The 20,672-nt window shown below is 59.9% G+C and overlaps 5 protein-coding genes across 5 annotated transcripts; 4 read left to right on the forward strand and 1 right to left on the reverse strand.

The window, feature by feature from the left end:
* Window positions 1–1,452: 1,452 nt before the first annotated feature.
* DICSQDRAFT_156104 (YBL075Cp-like protein) lies at window positions 1,453–3,448 on the forward strand (the record flags this gene model as incomplete). Its single annotated transcript, XM_007367417.1, has 4 exons — window positions 1,453–1,493; window positions 1,558–1,852; window positions 1,916–3,384; window positions 3,427–3,448. 4 exons carry the CDS (start codon window positions 1,453–1,455, stop codon window positions 3,446–3,448), a joined length of 1,827 nt encoding a protein of 608 aa, XP_007367479.1.
* A 966-nt stretch (window positions 3,449–4,414) lies between these two features.
* Window positions 4,415–7,480, forward strand: DICSQDRAFT_64305 (PIN domain-like protein; the record flags this gene model as incomplete). The annotated part of the gene is made up of 3 exons (XM_007367418.1): window positions 4,415–4,575; window positions 6,502–6,745; window positions 6,905–7,480. The coding sequence occupies 3 exons, from the start codon at window positions 4,415–4,417 to the stop codon at window positions 7,478–7,480; spliced, it is 981 nt and encodes a 326-aa protein (XP_007367480.1).
* A 5,425-nt stretch (window positions 7,481–12,905) lies between these two features.
* On the forward strand, window positions 12,906–13,294 carry DICSQDRAFT_25834 (uncharacterized protein; the record flags this gene model as incomplete). The annotated part of the gene is made up of 2 exons (XM_007367419.1): window positions 12,906–13,002; window positions 13,071–13,294. Coding segments are annotated over 2 exons (321 nt in total), but the record flags the coding sequence as incomplete, so codon positions are not given.
* Window positions 13,295–15,551: 2,257 nt separating this feature from the next.
* DICSQDRAFT_64375 (PIG-P-domain-containing protein) lies at window positions 15,552–16,841 on the reverse strand (the record flags this gene model as incomplete). Its single annotated transcript, XM_007367420.1, has 3 exons — window positions 15,552–15,683; window positions 16,102–16,261; window positions 16,579–16,841. The coding sequence occupies 3 exons, from the start codon at window positions 16,839–16,841 to the stop codon at window positions 15,552–15,554; spliced, it is 555 nt and encodes a 184-aa protein (XP_007367482.1).
* A 1,323-nt stretch (window positions 16,842–18,164) lies between these two features.
* Window positions 18,165–20,662, forward strand: DICSQDRAFT_108388 (5-formyltetrahydrofolate cyclo-ligase; the record flags this gene model as incomplete). The annotated part of the gene is made up of 7 exons (XM_007367421.1): window positions 18,165–18,270; window positions 18,489–18,617; window positions 18,889–19,044; window positions 19,187–19,231; window positions 19,762–19,878; window positions 20,071–20,430; window positions 20,494–20,662. 6 exons carry the CDS (start codon window positions 18,165–18,167, stop codon window positions 20,178–20,180), a joined length of 663 nt encoding a protein of 220 aa, XP_007367483.1. The 3' UTR covers window positions 20,181–20,430; window positions 20,494–20,662.
* Window positions 20,663–20,672: the final 10 nt, after the last annotated feature.

The raw sequence follows: 20,672 nt of genomic DNA on the forward strand, positions 1-20,672 counted from the left end.
CACCTTCGTTTCCGGCAGCCCTCATCCTCTACTCGGATTGGAAGGATCCACTGCCGTCGTATCAGAACTCATCAGGGCGCCGTCCCTCATTTCTGAGACAATGAGACTGTCTTCTTCAACCCTGACACCGCGAGCGTCCGGGACACCCGAGCTGAGAATATTCGATCTGAAGAGGGAGACCCACATGCACTCGGCTCAGTATGACGGAAGCTCCGACATTGCTGTGCAGCAGGAACGCGACGCCGGTCGGAAGATTGAAGGTGAGGAGGCCGTCACGGTGCCACCTTACACTCAAGAATGACGTCGCTTGTAGCATGTCTGGTGAGTGCGTCAATGTTGTCTCGACTCTTCGGGCAGTCTCATCTGAGTGCGAAGCCATCCGGGATTGCCCATCAGTGGCTCCACCTACTGCCTACCTGTCGAGTCAGGACTCTATGTTTGGTGGGATACGCTATGGGAATAGAATTCGTCACGGTTTCGCACGAGATGTTCTTCCATCCACATAGCTACCAAGCGTTACGCGTAGCTTTAGCTGTCCTCAGCTTCAGCTCTAGGGCTGGTCATGGATGGCCGGCGTCCCATAGCAAGAGGGGCACATTAACCTGCCCATTCAGTAATCACAGCTTTTGATGTTAAACATCATCAAAGAAACCAGATGCGAGGCGCGCCCTCCTCGGCCCGGGATGTAGCGGAGAACGTAGCTGTCGTGTCAACGCTGTTCACTGCATGCGCAGTGCGACAACATTTGACTCTTTCTGTGAGGACCACCTCGTGCTCTTCGCCAGCTCACCTCATCCACAACTGCGGCCCAGAGTTTGGCCGTTCATCTGAAGGGAGCCTTGTTCTACGTCATCTTACTGCTAGAGCTATACAGAACAATCCGTCCGTATTTCTGCTGAGTACTACATTAATAGCCGGGATAGCCACATCCCGCTTGCCAAACAGAGCCCTAGGCGTAGGCTTTAGTAAGTGCTCTGAGGCTGTCACGGAATCTGAGTGTTGGCACACTTCAGAAGCGTTTTTCGTAACATTGTATACGCACACAATCCGTGCTTTGCACAACTCCGTGTCCGCAAACGCGCCTGAGAGCGTCGTTCTCTGGAAACTCTCTCTCAGAGCACCAGCTGAACCTCCTGAGCTGCGGTAGTTCACGCCGTGCGCCCTGAGCCCTCCGAGGGTTGTAACCCTCGTTGTAGTCTGTACTCCCTCATAACGAGTATACTTCACAAATGCAGTGAGTGGTGCCTGATGCATACCGCTTCTTCGCTTCTGATGAACTTAGATCTTTATCAGGTGCTCCGCAAATGTGCAAACGCCCTAGCTGCTCGTGATCCTAGGGTTCCGCATACAGCTCACCGATTCCATTACAGGTTCCAGTGGGACATGCTTTGACATGAATGGAGCGCTTGACAGTCTCTTGCCCGAGTCCACACCCCTGCCCAGGCCGCGACGATGCCAACAGCAATCGGTATAGATCTGGGGACCACCCGCTGGTGAGCTCGTCTATACGCCCGCATCCCTCGTTCTGCTCCACGTTCATGCACGCGATCCGGGCAGCTGCGTTGGGATCTGGCGCAATGACCGCGTGGAGATCATCCCTAACGAGGAGGGCAATCCCTTCACGCCCTCGTATGTTTCATTCACCGAGACAGAGTGGCTCATCGGGGATGCCGCGATGAGGAAAGCGGCGAGGGATCCAAGCAACACCGTCTTCAACGTCAAGCGGCTCCTTGGCCGCGCCTTCTCCGATCCGGGGATCCAGGCCGACATTGCTCACGTCCCTTACGAGGTCTTCGAAAAGGACATGAAGCCGCATATTCGGGTGCGATATCGGGGGAACACGAAAGAGTTCGTGAGTGGCAAAGTTCCAGGAGCTTTGTGTGCAAAGCGACTGACTGCTCGGACGGGCTGTTAGTCTCCGGAAGAGGTCTTCTCTCTGATCCTGACAAAGATGAAGGAGATCGCGCAGTCCTACCTCGGCTCCATAGTCACCTCCGCGGTGATCACCGTCCCCGCGCACTTCAACCTCTCCCAGCGGCAGACGACCAAAGATGCAGGAACTATGGCGGGGCTGAAGGTGCTCCGTGTCCTGAGCGAGACAAGTGCGTGCGCCGCCACCTACAGAGTCGACAGGTGGAACGCCAGGGACCACAACGTCCTTATCTTCGATCTCGGCGGGGGGTCGTTGAGCGTGTCCCTCGTGACCGCACACGAGTCTGGCGTCTTGGACGTCCAAGCGAACGCGGGCGATGCGCACTTGGGCGGAGAGGACTTCGACGACCGTCTCGTCCAGCACTTCTCCGCCGAGTTCAAGCGCAACCACAGGGTGGATCTGTCTGGCAACCACCGCGCCCTCCGTCGTCTCCGCATCGCCTGCGAGCGCGCCAAGCGAACGCTCTCCTCCGCCATGAAGACCACGGTCATGGTCGACGGCCTCTATGAGGGAATCGACTTCGAGACTTCCCTCACCCGCGGGAGCTTCGAGGATCTCTGTGACGACCTCTTCCGTCGTACCCTCGATCCTATCGACAGCGTGCTCCGCGATGCAAAGATACATAAATCGCAGGTAGATGAAGTCATCCTGGTCGGAGGTTCGACCCGCATCCCACGTATCGGCAGGCTCGTCTCGGAGTTCTTTGACGGCAAGGAGCTGAACAGGTCTATGAACACCGACGAGGCGGTGACATGTGGGGCTGCTATCCAGGCGGCCATCCTCGCCGGGGCCACCTCAGAGAAGACGCAGGGCGTGCTGCTCCTCGACGTCGCCCCCGTATCGCTGGGGATCGAGACCACGGGGGGCGCTATGACGCCAATCATCAAACGCCACTCCACCGTCCCGACAAAGAAGTCGCAGATGTTCACCACGACATCCAACAACCAGCCTGGAGTCTTCGTACAGGTCTACGAAGGCGTCCATGCGAAGGCGAAAGACAATAACCTGGTGGGGAGGTTCGTGATCTCAGGCCTTTCACAAGCGCCTCGTGGAGTACCTCGGATCGAAGTGACCTTTGACATGGACGCGAACGATCGCCTGGTCGTCTCGGCCACCGATAAGGGCTCAGGAAAGTCGCAAAATATCTCCATCTCGAGCGACGTGCGGGGACTTTCAAGGAAGGAGATGGAGGCCATGAGCGCTGAGGCCGAGGGGTACTACAGAGAAGCGGCGGAGCGTAAAGCAGCGAAGAAGAGGCTTGAGGCGTATGCGTCCAGCCTAGAGACCGCAATAGTGGAGCTCCAGAACGCACTCGGCCGAGCGACCTTGTTGATGAATGCTGGGAAGGACATCTCTGCCGAGGTCTATAGACATCGCCAACAGGCGATGGAAGAGGCGGCAGAGACGGCTATGCGAAAGCTCTCTGGTTCTGCTACCAGTCAGCAGGGAGAGCAATCAGGACGGCGCGTGAGCGACGAGAAGTACATACGTAGCTGGCAGCTGTCGCCGGTTTGAAAGCTTGAAAGTAGATGTGTTGGTGTAGTAGCACTGCCAGTGGTACCGCATCAGTAAACCGTGCATTAGCTTAATGGCTTAGCGCCTTAAGCCACTTAGCTCTCCCACGCATATCTTCGAGCTGCTCACCCTCAACTCCGTACAGCGTGCCAGATAATGGAGTATAGCAGAGAGAGAGACCAAGAGAGGTCAATTGGAGCCTGTACAGACATTATGACAGAGGCCGGCGTGCGCGATGACGATGCAGAACGTTTTTGCACTCGCCCATCTTAATCGTCTTAATCCGTCTTAATCGAGCATCTTAACTCTTACGACTTACTAACGCTTAATGCCGTCTTAGGCGTCTTAATGCCCTTAAACACGTGTTTAAGACACATTAAGTGATTCCCATGTTTACTGATGCCTGTTGAGAACTACCGGTCTCTATTGTCAGTATATACAGAGTTCTTGCAACCGCAAAGCACTGTAAAACAGGTGCAATTGGTAGCAGAAGAGGATGTCAATGATAGCTTGAGCTTCACGTGTGTCCAATTCATGGCCGGCTATTCATGTTTTCTGCCAGTGTGAGCTCTTACAGGCTACGCGGCGGTCAGTGCATATGTGGAGCCTGAGCCCTTGGAGTTCGTGTAGATTCGCCAGGAGTGTCGGGAGATTGAGACATGGGACATGGGTCGCGTGCCATAAGACGAACCTTGTGTTGGCGTACATTGTACACAAGCAAAGCGATCATGGTGACTCGGAAAGCCCGCAGCGAATGTGACGCTTTGTTTGGGCATGGTGTGACGCGTCGCGACGCGTTTGTTTGGCTTCCTTGATTGGGCAAGCGGGGGCGCGCCTGGGGTCGATGACGCCCGCCGCGACAGACGAGCCACCGCGTCTGGCGCCGCCTCCGTGTCTGCTCTCCACGTCCTCCGCTCCTTTTTGCGTATGTCTGGATGCCCTGCTTATATCTAGACACGCGACGCTATGGGAATATCTGGGCTTTTGCCTCTCCTCAAGGACATCCACAACACCAAGCATCTCTCCGAATTTCGTGGCCAGACACTCGCCGTCGACGCATATGTCTGGCTCCATAGAGGCACATACGGATGTGCGGCGGAGATCGCCACGGGGAAGAAGACGTCAAAGTGAGGTTTACGCGTCGTGTTTTTGCTCCCTCTTCCTCCTTCCCTTCTGGGTTTGCTTAACATCGCCGTCCTGCCTCGTCTCACTCGCGTGTCAAAATACTACCCCTTGGAGACGAGCTTCACGCAGAGCTTGCCCCGGATTGACTTCATGGTACGCTCGTGATTGAGGCGTTGGTTCTGTCGATGTCTGTGCCGCGAGGATCTCCAGAATATCCTCGGTCACGAACATCCTGGAGGTCCCGTGCGTCTCCTTCACGTCTGCTAACCACAAGGGTCTGTCCTGCAGGCAGCCTTCAGACTGCTGTACAACGCAGCTGTTTGGCTACGGAGAAGTCCTCGCCCTTTTTACACAGCGATAGGACTGCATGACTTCGCTCAAGTCAGCTGTGCGAGCGCACCTTTGCCAAGACACGTAATGTTTCTGCCACAGCCTGGACGAACGTGTAGACCCTCTTCCGTCACCGGCGATCGCGACGGCGATCCGCTTCTACTCGCATCCTGGATTGATGTCTATGTTTCACTTCATATGGCTCGGACCATGTCGCGTCGCGTCGCGCTGTGGGTCGAAACGTGATTGTTTGACTGCTCATGTCGCGACTCGATCTTCTACGAGCAAGCCTACCTATACTTCGGGCCCTTTGGTTCATTGACGTCGCACGCCCCGGTGCGACCCGCTCGTGGTCTCCGTGCAGATCTGTTACGTTTAACTTTGCAACCATGATTGAATACGGACTCCCATTAGGGGCAAGCTGGCTTCGATGGGGTGGTCATTCCGTTCGGGGTCCGAAGCTTGAAAGAGCCGTGCATTCGTAACGTTGAGTCATCATGGCACAACTTCTGTATTTCCTATCCTCCTAGTGAACGTCATCTAAGAGGCTTCCGTGAAGCCACGATGATGTTCAAACCAGGCGCGCTCTGGCGGAAAATTCGAGGGTTTCATTTCATGCCTTCTCGTCTTATGTTACGAGCCAGAAGTGCTCGCTCCTTCCTACACCTGCATTGTTCGGCGAGCGTCGATATACCTGTGTGGGACCGGGCCGGACTCCCTCTGTGGTGCCTGCGGCCCCGACCCTCCGTAGGCATGACTATAGGATTCAGATTTGCGAAATTATACGAGCTCGGCCCGGTCGCCCACAGGTGCAGCAGGCTACTGTGCATGCACTTCGAGAAAATTTTGTTTCGGTTCGTTCGTTACAAGTCTATACGATGTCTCTCTGCGCTCTCGAGCCGTCTAGGCCGCGTGGAGCCCAGGACTTCTGCCAATTTACTTCTCTGCGATTGTAGCAGCGACTCGCGGGGATTTTCTAGACAGTCTGAGGCCCGCCTGCTGTTCCCATGGAGCATATAGCGTGGCTAACCAAACATTGCATGGTGGCCGGGGCTTTATTCAGCTACGGCATGCCTTCTATTCCCTGCGTCAAGGGGGCAACGTAAAGCGAGGCGAGGCACCCTCGGCAGCTGTACCTGGTTGACTTTTGCGGCAGCCGCGGTCTGGTGGCCCACAGGCGTAGAATCGTATCTTGTGGTGTGTGCACATACGCTCTCAGCCTGAGGTGGTGTGTCATACTCTCCTCATTTACACGTAAAGACGCTCCCCCCCTTTCTGTCTTCTCCCGCACTTCACACACACAGGCACGTGTGCGCGAGCGCGAGAGCAGATCTTCTTTTTGCGAGCTCCAAGCCTGCGGCTTCGTCCGCGCGAACGTTCCGACGCAACGTCTATTGTTTATTTCCAGCCGCCCTAAGCCGCACTCAACCGTCCAGTCCACATTGTTCGGGCGAATCGCGGAGAAACACACACCTGTCTCCCTACCTGCCACTCGGACTCTCCCCTTTCCTTTTCCTTTTCATTTTCTTGTTTGCGACCGTTTGTGTCTGGAGAAGCGCACCCTTCGCTGACCCATCCTCCCCCGCGCACGCTTCTAGATACGTCGAGTACGCGATGCATCGCGTGCGGCTGTTGCGCCACCACGGCATCGCGCCGTTCCTCGTCTTCGACGGGGGGCCACTGCCCGCGAAGAAGGGCACGGAGGCGGAGCGCCGCGCGCGCCGCGCGGAGGCCCTCGCGCGTGCGAACGCGCTTGCGGCGCAGGGCGAGCACGCACGCGCCAGGGAGTGTTATGTCAAGTGCGTGGACGTGACGCCGCAGATGGCGTATCAGCTCATCAAGGTGAGAATCTCGTCTGGCTGGCTATCAGCTGGAATATGGAGTAGCCTGTTTGGTGCGAGCGACTGACGACTTGCTTTTCTTGGGCTACCTACCGTATTGCGTTTCACCTCGGTGGATGAATGAACGAATGCGCAATGCGAATGCGACTGCGGACGACAGGCTCTGCGCGTGGAGGGCGTGCCCTACGTCGTGGCGCCGTACGAAGCCGACGCGCAGCTGGCGTACCTCGAGCGGATCGGCCTCGTGGACGGGATCATGACAGAGGACTCGGACCTGCTCGTCTTTGGCTGCAAGAACGTGCTCTTCAAGCTCGACCCCGCCGCGGCGACCGTGACGCACATTTCGCGCGCTGACTTTGCCGCCGTCGCGTCCGCGGACGGGGGCGGGAGCGGGCTGTCGCTTCTCGGGTGGTCCGACGCGCAATTTCGCACGATGGCGATCCTAAGCGGGTGCGACTACCTCCCGAGCATCCCGGGGATCGGGCTGAAGACGGCGTGGGCGCTCCTGCGGAAACACAGGACGGTGGAGAACATGGTGGATGCGCTGCGCCTCGAGGGCAAGAAGAAGGTGCCCAAAGGCTACTTGGACGCGTTTCGCCGCGCGGAGAGGGTGTTCATGCACCAGCGCGTGTACGACCCTGCGCAGGAGTGCTTGGTCTACCTGACTCCGCTCCCCGAGGACGAGGTGCAGAGCTGCCGGTGGGGCGAGGAAGACGAGGCGTATGTCGGAGCGTGAGTGTCGTGCGTGTCGCGCATGTTTCTGTGTTCTTCGTATCGTATCTCGGGCCAGGATGAGAGCTGATGGTTTGCTTGATTGCTTTCTTTGCTTTTCTCCGCTACTCCGACTGGACACGCGCACCACGACCGTGACCATGACCACGGCCACGACGAACGGACCTGATCGCATACAATGATGTGCGATGTACGTGCGGGGACGTGACGGTTCGGCGATGGCCCAACGCTCGATTGCACCGCGCTCGCCGAAATAGGGATATCGAGCCATCGCTCGCGAAGCGTGTCGCAGAGGGCGATGCCTGCCCTATCAGCCTCCTGCCCATGGAAGACATCAACCCAGGCTACGTGCCGCGCGCACTCAAGCCGATCCCGACGAACACACCACGAAGTCATGCTTCAGCGGACTCGAGTGTGGCGACGCCTGTGGCCGGACCCAATAAGGGCAAAGGCAGGGCTAAAGAGCCGCCGCCGGAGAGATCTATCAACGTTGGCCTGCTGAAGTTCTTCTGTAAGTCCGCACTCGGCTCGTCGCTGCTTGCTCCATTCAGATTGCAGATGGCTGACAACGAACTTCGATCTGTGGCCCGTGCGCCTCACCTTCCTTCCCTGCTTCTCGTGCACATTTACGTGTGTGGCATACTGCCTCCGTAGCCCCTCAGGTGCGAGAAGCGCGCTCGGGCAGAGATGGCGTCGTGTCCAGTCCGGTGCCGGGTTCGGGTGCAGGATTCGGAGCGGCAGGGGCAAGCTCGCGACAATTAGGCTCAGGCTCCTCTGCGCGGCCTGCGGGTGCGGGCGGGGCCGCGGTGCAGACCATGGTGGTGGGGAAGAGGAGCGGGAAGCGGACCCTCGCTGGGGTCATGGATGACGAGCTTGCCGCCAAGCGGAAGAGGCAGGAGGTGGCAGTGAGCGAGCGAGGGCAGGGTGCTGATGCCTCTCCTGGTGGTGGTGCCGATATTGCGACGCCTCGCATGCCGACCACATCCAAATTCTTTCACGCTGCTCAGCGATCGGTTTCAGACCCTCGAGGCGATAGAGGGTGGAGCCGAGCTGTGGCTGGCACCCCATCCCATGCTCGTCGTGGTCACGGCCGCGGCCACGACCACGACAGCCGGCAGCCTGTGGCAGGATCCTCGTCAGGACTATCGCCGCGTGAAAAGGGGAAGGAGAACGTACGACCGGATGTTGACGAAGTCGTGTATACGGACGTGGATGAAGACGTGGAGATGGACGGCGCGGACGTGATCACGCAGGAGGACGGGTACAAGTCGCCCACGGAGTCCATGGCGCAGTGGGATTCGCCGGACATCTCGTCTCCTGTGCGCCCTGGCGCCGGCGGGAGACGGCGGGACGAAGGCGAAGGCGACAACGATTGGGACGAAGAGGATCCATTCGACGCGGACGTTCTCTCGAGCTCGCCAGTCGCACGCGCACGCAAACGCCCGCCTGTGGTCGTCGAGCGGGTGGTCACGCGCGCGTTGCCGCTGAGGCCTGTGCTGAATACAAGCTTTAGCCAACGCAAACGCGCACGCCCACGTTCTCGAACCCGCCGGAAAACCCTCGGAGACATTGACAAGGAGGGTCCTGCGGCCCGGGACGGACCTGACTTGCGGAAAGTCTTCGACGACTACGATGACATCCAGGACTGGGACGAGATAACGAGCGGGGGAGAGGACTGCGTATTAGAAGACGCAGGCGTTGACGTTTTTGTCGAGGAGGACGTAATGTTCTCGACAGCTTCTTCCACCCCTGGGACAGTTACGCCGGCCACAGATGACGACAATAATGGGTGCGAAGGCGAGAGGATTGCGGTTCTGTTGGACGAGAGTAGCTCGGAAGAACTCGATGATGACCACAGTCACGGCGGCGGCGCTTCGCATGCCGCACAGAACGCAAAGGTTGCGCACGGCTGGTGGGAGAGATGGGCGCGCAATGGGCCCAGTGCGAGTGGCCGGAGTGCGAATGCAGCAGCATCTGCAGGCAGCGATCAAGTACGTCTTTCATTACCGAACATTCTCCTCGCGCGGTAATTGGCTCATTAATGTGGGACTGCCTTTCTGGGACGTTGTGTGGTCGCCTTCCCTCGGTCACCGCAACTATGTGTGTGTGCACCGACACCCCCTGTCCGTCGCCGTGTTCGTTTGCCACTTGCAGCAATGCGCTCCAACTGCGGCTCGCACTCCAGCTCCTCTCGGATTACGGCGGCGAGAGACCACGATGACCCCGGACGGCCGACAGCGCCCGCTGAGCAGATTGGCAATGGAGAAGGGTGCGCATTCTGCCCCGCAGGCCTCGAAACGGAAAGGGTTCGAGCAGGTGGAAGATCTACGGACGACGCGAAGAAAGACACTGGCGGTCGCCTCTGCTGAAGACGTCAGGACGGCTCCCAAACCCGCTGCTGGCGCCAAGGCACTCGCTCACGGGTCTCGCGCGCGGGCCGGGGCAGGTGCTGGGAACAGCGACAATCCCGGAGTCAGTACGAGCACCGTGACCGGGGGCGGGGGACATACGGTAAACACAAGGAACAGGCTGGAGCAGTTCAGGTGCGTGAGATCGAGCGAGATCTGTGCTGCTGGTGCCGCTGCGTCTGCTGCAGGGCGCGTGTTAGTGCGCAGGGTGACCTCATTCTTACTCGCCAGGTGGACGCCTGCATGCCGATGAAGATCTGCTGGGCTCGATTAAAGAAGGCGCGAATGATAACGAGGATGCTCTGTATGGCAGGGACGCAAGCCAAAGGATCGGACGGGAAGGACACGGACACGGGTACAAGGATATCATCGTCGAGCGTACGCATAATGCAGGGGCGAGACGTGCGTGGGGACGGACGGTAGGCAAGATGAGTTTGGCGCTGGGTGCGATCGCGTCGTGCTTTCGTTGTTTATGGCTTTCCTTGCATATCGATATAGCATCTTCTGATCGAGTTTTCACCTTCGAACGCAGCGCAAACGGGGGCGCGCGCTGGCTCCAGACGCGACCAAGAAAGTCTCCAGAGGTGTGGGCCTCCCCCGTACGGGGAGCACTACAGCGCTATCTGCACAACAGATTTGCGGGCCCCAGCGCCAGGGCGAGACCCGTCCTAATAATGCGAATCCGAGCATGGCGGACACGACAGGAGGCTGAAGCTGATGCCAATATCAGGACTTGGCGCTGACAATGTGTGCGACAGATTAATGCGAGGAACTGCCAATGAAAAAATGTGGCCGGACAAGATTCGGACCCTGGGTCGTGGCCCAGGAAGCAATGTACGTGAAGTTTGGCCGAGGGGATCTAGGCCAGGGAGATAGCGACGTATCAACGTAGCTTCGCTCGGGAGAAAACAGGCGCGCGCAAAGTGTGGCCGGGATTGGCAGGCGTGGCAGCGGTCGGGTGCGATGTTGTGACAATGCGGTACGGCCCACGTCGCGCTGCTGTCCGCGGCGAGCTTTGTTGACGGTTGTTGATGGCGCCCCTTCCGGTTCTCGTGTGAAGCTCATGCTCGCTCCAGTCTGGTCCACGCCGCCTGCGGCGCGAGCAGGAGACAGCGGCAGCTGTGGCAGGGAGGACGCAGTGGAGGCGCCGCGTGCAGCCGAAGAAGGAACATTATGAAGGCGAGCGCCCGTTGCGAGCGGATCTGGAGACAAAGAAGAGGATTCTGGTGCGGAATCGCATCTTGTCATGTGCGATTTGGGCCGATGGACGGGTATGGCAGTTTGGTGGCCAGAGAGCGGTGGGAGGCGTGTCGGATCTGGGATTGGGAGGTATTTTGGACTGGGCTCGCTGGCAGTTGCAACGACCAAGGAGAATCTCACGAGTACTGGCAAGTCTCACGAGTATCGATGCTGATTTCTGGCCGGACGGACCCGGCTCATGAGCGGTTGGACGAACAGGCACGGACGGCTGTCTCGTGTCTGTATCACCCAATGCGATCTCTTTATGACTTGCGCGTTTGCAGCTGGCCATGTCCACTTGTCGGTGTCCCCAGAGATGTCACTTCTCCGTTTCAGAGTCTAACCCCTTCTCCCATATAACATCCTCCTCCCCCGCAACACAACCACCCACCTCCCCGCACATCCTCAGCCACAGCTGCGTTCCTCCGCCGACAATCATCTGCTCTCCAGCTACGGCTCTTCGCCTCTCTGCGCCGCCCAAGCCCGCCTCAGCCCGACCGCACCGCGCATCAGCCCATGCCCGGCGCTTGGCACTCTGATACCCTCCTCAGATCACCCTCTCCAATGTCGGCCACACACTCGCACCTCGACTCCCTGCACGACCAAAATACCCTCCATAGATTCCAGCAGCAGCACCCCTCCGCCCCCTACTATCTCTCGCATCCCCAGCCCGGCCTGGAGCCTCTCTCCACCTCCATCCCCCATCCTCCCTTCCAGTCCCGCCAGCAGCCGTGGATGCTCAATGTACAGACCAACTACACAACCCATCAACACCACCAGACCGGCACGGGCGCACTCAGTCCCGAGCGCGCCCAGGGCGCGCATCCTAATTTCTACTCGGGCGCAGGAGGCCCCGACTCCCAGCTGGTAGGTTACCCCGAATCCTCTCAGCGCACCCCACTCCTCCAGGACGCGAGCGCGTACGCCAGCCTCTACAACGTCTCCTTCTCCGGCGCCGTCGCCTACCCGTCGCACGCCCCCGCCGCGTTCTCCCCCGCGGCCGCGACGCCCGCGGAAGAGCTGCAGAGCGCGCTCGACTCCCACACCCTCGCGCGCGGCCCCGGCTCTTACCGCAGCGCCCCACCCATGCCGCCCGCAGAGCGGCGGGGAAGCTTTGGCCTCGCGACGGCAGGTCAGTTCATCGACGGCGCGCGCGTCGACATGTATGGCACCGGGACGCCCGCACGGTACGTCAACGCAGGCGCCTCGGCATCGTACCCGCCGTCCTTCGCAGGGCTCGCGTCGCCCACCTCCCCCTACTCCCACTCAAATTCGCACGCGCACTCGCATCCGCACCTGCACTCGCACTCGCACTCGCACCCGCACCTGGTCAACGACTCGAGCGCGCTGATGGACATGCGCTCGCCGCGGTCCGCGCCATACCCGAGCCCCATGCGCAGGGACTCGATGGACTCCGTGTCGGTGCCGGACCCGATCAGCCCGTCGTCCGTGCCTGGGCTCGTCTTCGACGGTGAGGACTACGACGACGACTCGGAGAGCAGCCTGCCGAGCGCCGCGTCCGAGGTGCACCGCCTGCCGTACCACCGCACGCCGTCGAACGAGGAGCGCGACTTCGAGCTCGCGAGCAGGGAGTGGTCACGCTCCGCGGACGGCGCGGCGTACGGCGCGTCGGCCGCCTCGGTCGGCCTCGACGAGCTCGCGGGCGCTGGGCGCAACCAGGCGCGGAGTCCGGAGCCGACGGGGGCGGACGGCGGGGAGCACCCGCCTGTGTCGTCGTCGGCGGAGGGCGCGCCGCACGGCGAGCGGTCGCGGCCGCCGCACAAGAAGTCGAAGATGCACCAATGTACAGTATGCTTTAAGTTATTCCCTAGACCGAGCGGCCTGGCGACGCACATGAACTCGCACTCTGGGGCGAAACGTACGTCCTCCCTGTGGTGCTCTCTACGCGTCCTCCCGTGCTAATCTGCCGCGGAATGTTCTCGCTAGCGTTCAAATGCCCGATACCCACTTGCACAAAGTCGTTCGCTGTCCGCTCGAACGCGAAGCGGCACCTGCGCACCCACGGCATCTTCCCGACCTCAGACCACACCAACACCTCTCCCTCGCAGTTCACCGTCGGGTTCGACACCCCGCTCGTGTCCGAGGTGCACGAGGCGGGCAGGCTGCCCTCGAAGCTGCGCTGGGTGCCGCCCTCGCTCTCGACGCGCACGAACGTCGACTTCCTGCGCCCCGGCTCGGCGGGCGACCCCACGTCGGACTCGGAGGACGAGTACTTCCAGCCGTCGTGCCCGCTGCTGCCGGTGCCGCTCCCGCCGGTGACGCCGTCGAGCCCGACGTGGAACCCGGAGGACCAGTACGAAGAGCGGAATTCGTACGAGCAGACGGAGAGCGCGCCGTACATCTCGAGCCAGGTAAGCCGCTGCGCTCTCGTACCGTGCCGTAACGCGGACCCTGGCTGACGATGGCGCGATCTGCAGTGGCGCTCGCTGCCCGGCCCCGCCATCGCGTCTCCGACGAGCTTCTGAGTGTCGTGGGCGGCGGCGAGTGGGAGTGGGAGCTCGAGTGCGGGGACGCCTCGAAAGCCCAGTCGTTCTCCCCGCACGGCCTGCTTCTCGTTCCGATCGCCTTCCCCACCCATCTGGCCCCGTCCCTGCATCTGCTCCTCATCTATCCGTTTGCGCTCGTCATTCATGCTGCCCTATATTGCTTTCCACTAGTCTCATCTAGCCGCCGCTCTCCATCTCTCTTGCCTTGCTCCTGCTTTCCCTGGCCCGTCGCACGCCACACGCCACGCGTGCCCGCGATACCTGATACCAACCACCTGTCGTGCGTCCGCGTCCAACGTTCCTGCCCGATCGAGCAATCCCACAGCACGTTCGCCATCGATCGCACCGGGGATAAGCCCGCCGGCGTGCGCTGCATTCATTCCAGTTCGCATTCCGCCCGTCGAGCCGTTGGATCCACCCTCCGCAGACGGATTCGACGAGGCCCAGAGCGCGAGCCACACTCCTGACCTGCCACCAGCTGCCAGCCCGTGCACGGCTTGCGTGACGCGGCGCGAGCTTGCGTTGCTGCGAAGAAGAAGGCTCGCGCCCTGGGCATGTGTTTCTCTGCACCCTCGCCATCGATACAGCTCGCATATGCCTGGTGCTGGTGCCGGTGCGTCTGCGTCTGCATCCCTCTCTCCAATGATCTCCGGGCGAATGGCAGTCGTCGTATGTAGAAGTCGTACCGTACCCCGTGTAGCTCGAATATACAACATCATCCACAACGCTGTACCAATAGCCACATTGCCGCCCGTGCCCGCTCGCGCCATGCGAGGGATCCTACCGTATCGTATCCGCATCCGTATCTGTAGAGGAACCCTAATCACATCATTGTTTCGATAGCCTCCATCCCCCCCCCCATCGCTCTGTCAACCTGGAGTGCCTTGCCGTCGTCCGAGTGGCTTCTGGGCTCGCCATGCCCTCCCGGCTCTCCGACCGTCCGCCTTCACCCGAGTGCGAATCCATCCAGAACGGCGTGCTCGCCCTGGGTACTGAGTCGCGAGCTATGTGCGCTGGAGCGAGCTCCCCATGACGGGAGCGCTTCTCCCTGTCTGCCTTCTGCCTTCTGCGTTCCGTATCCGCGCCCTCGGGTCGACGATGCTAGTACTCGCCTGCAGCGATCACGTTTCCTCGCGCTCGCGGGTTCGCAGGCCCAGCGACGGTGGGGCTCGGGCTTCCATGGAACACACCCACCGATAATCTCGTACTCATCTGCGTCCGAAGGCATGTACATACTCCTTACGCGACCGGCCTCCGCGGGACGGGCGTGTGTGCGTGGAGAGTTTTCTTTTCACGAGGTGCTGCTGCTCAGGCCTTGAGCGGAAGCGGGGCAGTGCAGCTGCCTAGAGCCAGGTGCGCTTCCCACCGCCTTTTCCGCTAAAAAGGCCACTGGCGAAGGCGGACGCGCGTGCATATGGATATAGCGATTGATGTGGGAGCCAGGCCAGATTAGCCTATACGCGCTACGAAACCAGAACCAGAGACAGAACCCTCAGCGGAGAGTATCCGCGGCGCGCCGTCACGGTGGCCGGCCGGCCGACGCCCGGGAAATCGGGGCAGAAACCGTCCAAAGTCAGCGCGAAGCTCGCCCGGCGGGCGTGCAAGACGCTGGAGGGCAGAAAAGGGAGGAATCCTTCCGGCCTCGTGGGCGCGTCATACCCAATATCAAACCCTATCGTACAGCTGTGGAAGCCACGACCCACGACCGCGACCACGCCCGTCCCCGGGCAGCAGCCGCTCGTTATCGCCCCCTGCCATCCAGCATCCTTATCCCTGTCCGTTTGCCTTTCCCTAGGCTCGCCCCCCACCTGTCTATCCTCAGCCGTGGGCTGGGGGCGTCCGTGCGCACGCCCACGGGGCCGGTCATCTGCCAGAGCCACCGCAGGCAGCAGCAGCAGCAGCAGCGGGAGTGGGTACGGTGCTACGGTGGGCTGCAGGCTGCTGCTGCTACCGCTGGACGGCGCCCGTACACGACCCGGTTCACGAGCCCCAGGGGGATGTCGTACAGCTCCGGAATCGCGCCAGGCTGGGCGTGTGCGAGATACGGGTTCGGCTGAGCCGAGCCGCCCCTGCGTTTAGGGTTTTGTGGCGAATGCGATGGAGATTGGGTGTGGCGCAAATGGGAAGCAGGATCGGACGAACCGAGGCGGGGGATCGCGTCTGTCTCGTCATTATGACTAGCGTGTGTGTCGGTGTCGTCGGTATCGTCGGCGCTGGGGCGTGCTGGAAAATGCGCCTTGGAATCTGGGCGTGCAGTTTGTGGTGCGTGGCGCGGAGGCAGAAGCGACGGTTCGTCGAATCGAAGGAGAAGACGGAGAGAGCAAGTCAGCATCAGCATTCTTCTGCACGGAGTCTGTGCTTCCCCCCTTCCGGAGGCTCGGAAAGCCTCGGCAGCAGAGACGAGGAAGACGGGTCAGATGCCTGGGCCCGACTGCCACGGCAAAGTGCAGGAAGGCGAGGCGCAAACTGACAGAGCAAGGCAAGGTGAGATGACGGACAGATAGTGGCTCACCCGTTATCGTGCGCATATCAGCGAAGGACGGCGTGCCGGCAAGTGCCAGGGCGAAGTACGTGAAGTACGTCAGGAGCACGAGCACCATCCCGTATGCCGGGATCAGCAGCGACCATTCTCTGCGCCGCGCAAGGCCGGGCGAGCCAATTTGCAATGTCGAGTGCCAGTGTCGGTTTGGTTTGCGGTGGTGGAGCGTTGCGACGTCCGACGTTCGCGTGCACACCGAGAGGCGATCGACGAGGCGATCCCAATGTGACCAAACCCCACAGGGGGTGGTGCGCACAGAGGCATACGCGTATCGTTCGTGCATGATCATGACGGACGCGCACATATGCGATCGGGCGCGTCCACATATGACGTGCCGGAACGGAGATTAACGGTCGTGCGTGAGCGTGAGGACGGGCTGCGCTTCCACTGGACTGGTGTGCCCACGCACCGGTTCGGGTACCAGGCCACACCTAATGCGACGATGGTCTCGTCCGGAAGGAAGGCCCATAGGAGATACAGGACGAAGAGCAGGTAGGTCGACGTCCAGGCGACGAAGCCGTAGAACTCGGGAGCGCGGCTACGGGATTCCGTCGGGGCTAGCGGCGGATACGGCGCGAGAGGCGAGGTCGGCGACGTGGGCTCGTCCTCCCGTGTCTGCGCACTGTGGCCGTGGCCGTGGCGGTAGTAGACTAGCTCCGATCCTGAATCCATGTCCGAATCCGAGGCCATCTCCGAGGGCGTGCTGGACAGAGTCTGCAGCTTCGAGTCCGGATTGCAGCCGTTGGCAGAGGACGTGGATAGGTCCGCATCCGTCTCCGACATTACGACGGGGTCCGCAGCGGCGGGTTTGTCAGGCCGCTCGGAAGACCCGGGGCACATCGAGCGGAACCCGGTGCGTGAGGGCGCGGTGGTGGAAGAGAGAGCCAAGCTAGAGATAGCAAAGTTGAGCGCGATCGGTCATCAGCTGTTGCGAGCACGCTATGCCTGTGGCAGCAAGAGTGGCACCACGGCGGAGGGAAGCTCAGATGGCCTCGCGCTGGGCGGTGGGAGAGCTCGCAGAGATGGCATGGGATTCAGCTTCCGCCTATCTACGGAGGCTATAGGCCAAAGCCACCTTGTGCGATTGGGGAAGCGAGGGCCCCGTAGAGTGGATAAAAAGGCTAAACTCACTCCGATGGTGGAATCCGTCGGTTGGTCTCCAAGGGCCTGCGGGTGGTGGGAGGCCAATGGGAGGCCCGGGTGCTGGCGTGAATCTGAGGCTGCCTGATACCTGCAATGCGTGCCTTCCTCTTCTTTGATGGTCCGAGCCGAGAGAAAGGGGGCACTCCTTGGACGAGACCTTGTGCTCGAGTGCTACTGACGCGTGTGCGTGGATGCGTCCTGGCCAGGGCTTGTACGTAAGCTTCACGAGTGCTGTGGCGCCTGGCCTCAAGTGCAAACGACGCAATAGACGCCGAAGGGGTGACTTGTGACGTTCCCGCCTGATTGACAATTCAGCCGTGACATAGTGGAGCCCATCGGTTTGTTCGCGACCTCCACGATCTGCGGTCCTCGTTTGCGTTCAGGTGAGTAATAAGCCCTTCTTTCTTGCTTAGAAGAGCCATTTGAATGCACCTGATTGAATGGAGCCGAGTAAACAATCACACGGCTACCGAATAATGAGTCATATCTGAGTAAATGACCTTGGCTTGGATGTTCGGATCGGATCGCAGACCGAGGCCAGGTATGGGTATGGTTTAGCCACACGTGCGCGAGAATGGAGGAATAACCACTCAGCGCTCCTCTACTTCACTTGCAATGTATCCTCGAAAAACATGTGCAATTGGAATTTTTTCTCGGTGCGTCGGAAGCTGGCTTTCAAAATTGCAATGCCAGTGTCAGATCGGGAGAACCTAGAACTTCAGCATGACCACATCTTATCATCTGGTTCAGAGTTGAGACTTTTTGGGGCTATCTGTCGAATCCTTCACTAGTTCATTGTCGCTGCCTTTTACAGCTGCACAGACTTATTGGCTGACATGTCTCTCTAGAAGCATGGCCGCAGCAGCGTCCACCACACTCCGGCAGCAGAAGACCGCTTTACGCAAGAGTATGCGCGTACTTCTCGCGAACCTATCAAACGATGAGATACAGGCACAATGTGAATACTCATTGATTATCTCAAATCGCCTGTGCGCAGCTGGCAAATTTGCTTCCGTTCTCCATGGTTTCTCCGGGTAGACCGCCACAGTCGACCGGGCTTCGATCCTGCCGCGAGGGTCTATACGATGTGCCTCCTCTATGCCCTTTCCATCCACGACATCAGCTCTTCTTGCAAATCTCTCATTGCCTATCTTGCTCATGCCTGGAATCTCACAGCGCGGGCGATTACGAACACTCTCCTTGCACTTCCCGAGTTCCAACAGAGTAGGAATGTTTCCTGCTTTCTCAGCATGCCCTCGGGGGAAGTAGATACGTCGGCTGTGGTTTCCACTATCCTGAGCACAGGTGCGTTTACGGCATGTTTGAGTAATGTTGACGAGTGCGCTATGGTCTACTGCGCTTCGGATACAGTCGCGTCAGGCTGTACCTCGCGTTTTGCATCTTTGGGGCTCGACCCCCCTTTCCTCTTTGTTCCTGTAACTTCTCGCCTCTTCTTGGACTCCCCTTCGTCCGCTAGTCGTCATCTATCGTCCATCATGAATCACTGAGATAGTGCGCTTCATCTGTCCACCTCATCACTCCTGACTAACGAAACCTCGCTCACTTTCTCGAACAGGAAAAAACCTATTTGTGCCCAAGACGACCGATAAAGCCCAGGGCATCATGGAATTCTATCAAATATTCGACGAAGGCGATCTCCGCGCGTTGCCCCGCGGCCTCTGGGGCATCAGGGAGCCCGATGATGCGTACAACGGCAGACAAAGACCTACTGGTGAGGCCGTTGATCCTGCTCCCCGAGCTCTCCGACCGGAACACTCGCTGACCCCCCTCCGGTCTCCGGATTCCGCGCCCGTGTCCGTATTCACGCAATCCTGCCGACACTCGCCATCCGGCTCTCGGGTCTGCGCCTGCAGCGTCTACTGGGGGCGCAGAACCGCTCGACTTGATCGTGATGCCAGGTGCGTGCCTTCTCCCGTCAGGCTTTCGTAGACGTTCCATCGTCCTCCCTTCACTCGCCTACGGCACGTCGCGGTGTGTCATTCACCCTGCATCAATGCTAGTAGGGGTGTGCAGGCCTTCCCCCGCCCCCACGCCTGTCTCTTGTCGATCTTCCCATGGGATCTCGCTCGCGATCTTGCAGGGCCCTCGCCGTATATGGTATGGGGCACGTACCAGACGCCGGCACACCATCTCAGCTCGCGTGTCGATTCGAATCTCGCCTCGCGCATCGTGCATCGTGCATCTCGCACCCTGGCCCGTGCCCGCCGGCTACATTCAGTCTACAAAGTTCTGCTGTCTCGCTACCCGCGCACACAGGCCAGTCGTATCATCGAGGCCTTTGGCCGTATGACGCAATGTACACGAGCTGATGCGCTCACCAGCTCTGCTCTATGATCCTGATTTTTGACTGTACACACCTCGGCTCGTTGACTTTGCATTGGCTGTTTGTCTGTCATGCTGACCAGCGTCGTCCTCGACCGGTTGACAGGAATTGCGTTCGATCGATCGCTATCGCGCCTGGGGTACGGCAAAGGCTACTACGACCGCTTCCTCGCGTCGTACGCCGCGACGTTGCGCGCGAGGCAGCAACTGCGTCCGAAGCTAGGTGAGTGCCGGTCTCGTTTCCTCCCTGTCGAATCGTCCGTTTTTGTCCCTCACTTCCCTTCTATTCTGGCGCATCGAGCTAAATATGTTCTCCTACTCACTCGGACACACTTCCAACCCTCACCTGCCGCGTATGGTTAACCGTCCCCTCCCTATCTTTCGATCATACCGACGACGTGTGCGGGCCGCGCAGTCGCAGTCGCATTCCGCGAGCAGATTCTCGAGGCTGGGCAGGTGCCAGTCGGCGAGACGGACTGGAAAGTGGACGCGATAGTAGGCCCAGATGGGATCGTGCGGTCATGATCTCGCGCGTCCTGCGCTGCGTGTACGCGTATATGTACGAGTACAGTGTTGTAGCGCCTCGTCGTCCATTCCGCAGCATGCCCCCTTAGCAGCACTACTCACTTATCGTACAAACACCTTAGCGCCGCGTTGTGCCCTCTGTGACCTGCGACCCTGAGCGACTAGCAGCTGAAAATGGCATGCAGGGAGGGTGAACGGAGGGAACACGAAGGCCTGGCGGCAAGCACCCCCCGATCGCAGCACGATTTCCCTGCCTCGCTGTGGTCGGCCACGCTACCAAGAAGCCAGGAAGCGAGCAGGGGCGTTTGCGTACCGAGGATTGTCCGCGAGAGAGAGCCACTGCTGCAAGGTTTGGTCTACAGCGGGCGGTAGGTGGTGCTGCTGCTGGCCGCGGCATCGATGGTGGCGTGCGCGAAGCACTGGCGGAGTGCGAAGTAGTGTATGGACAACCTGGGGCGTGTGAGGTGGGCAGGGGTGCGCTGGTGTGAAGGT

This window comes from Dichomitus squalens, assembly GCF_000275845.1.
Source record: "Dichomitus squalens LYAD-421 SS1 unplaced genomic scaffold DICSQscaffold_25, whole genome shotgun sequence".
In the NCBI taxonomy this organism is placed as follows: Eukaryota; Fungi; Basidiomycota; class Agaricomycetes; order Polyporales; family Polyporaceae; genus Dichomitus; species Dichomitus squalens.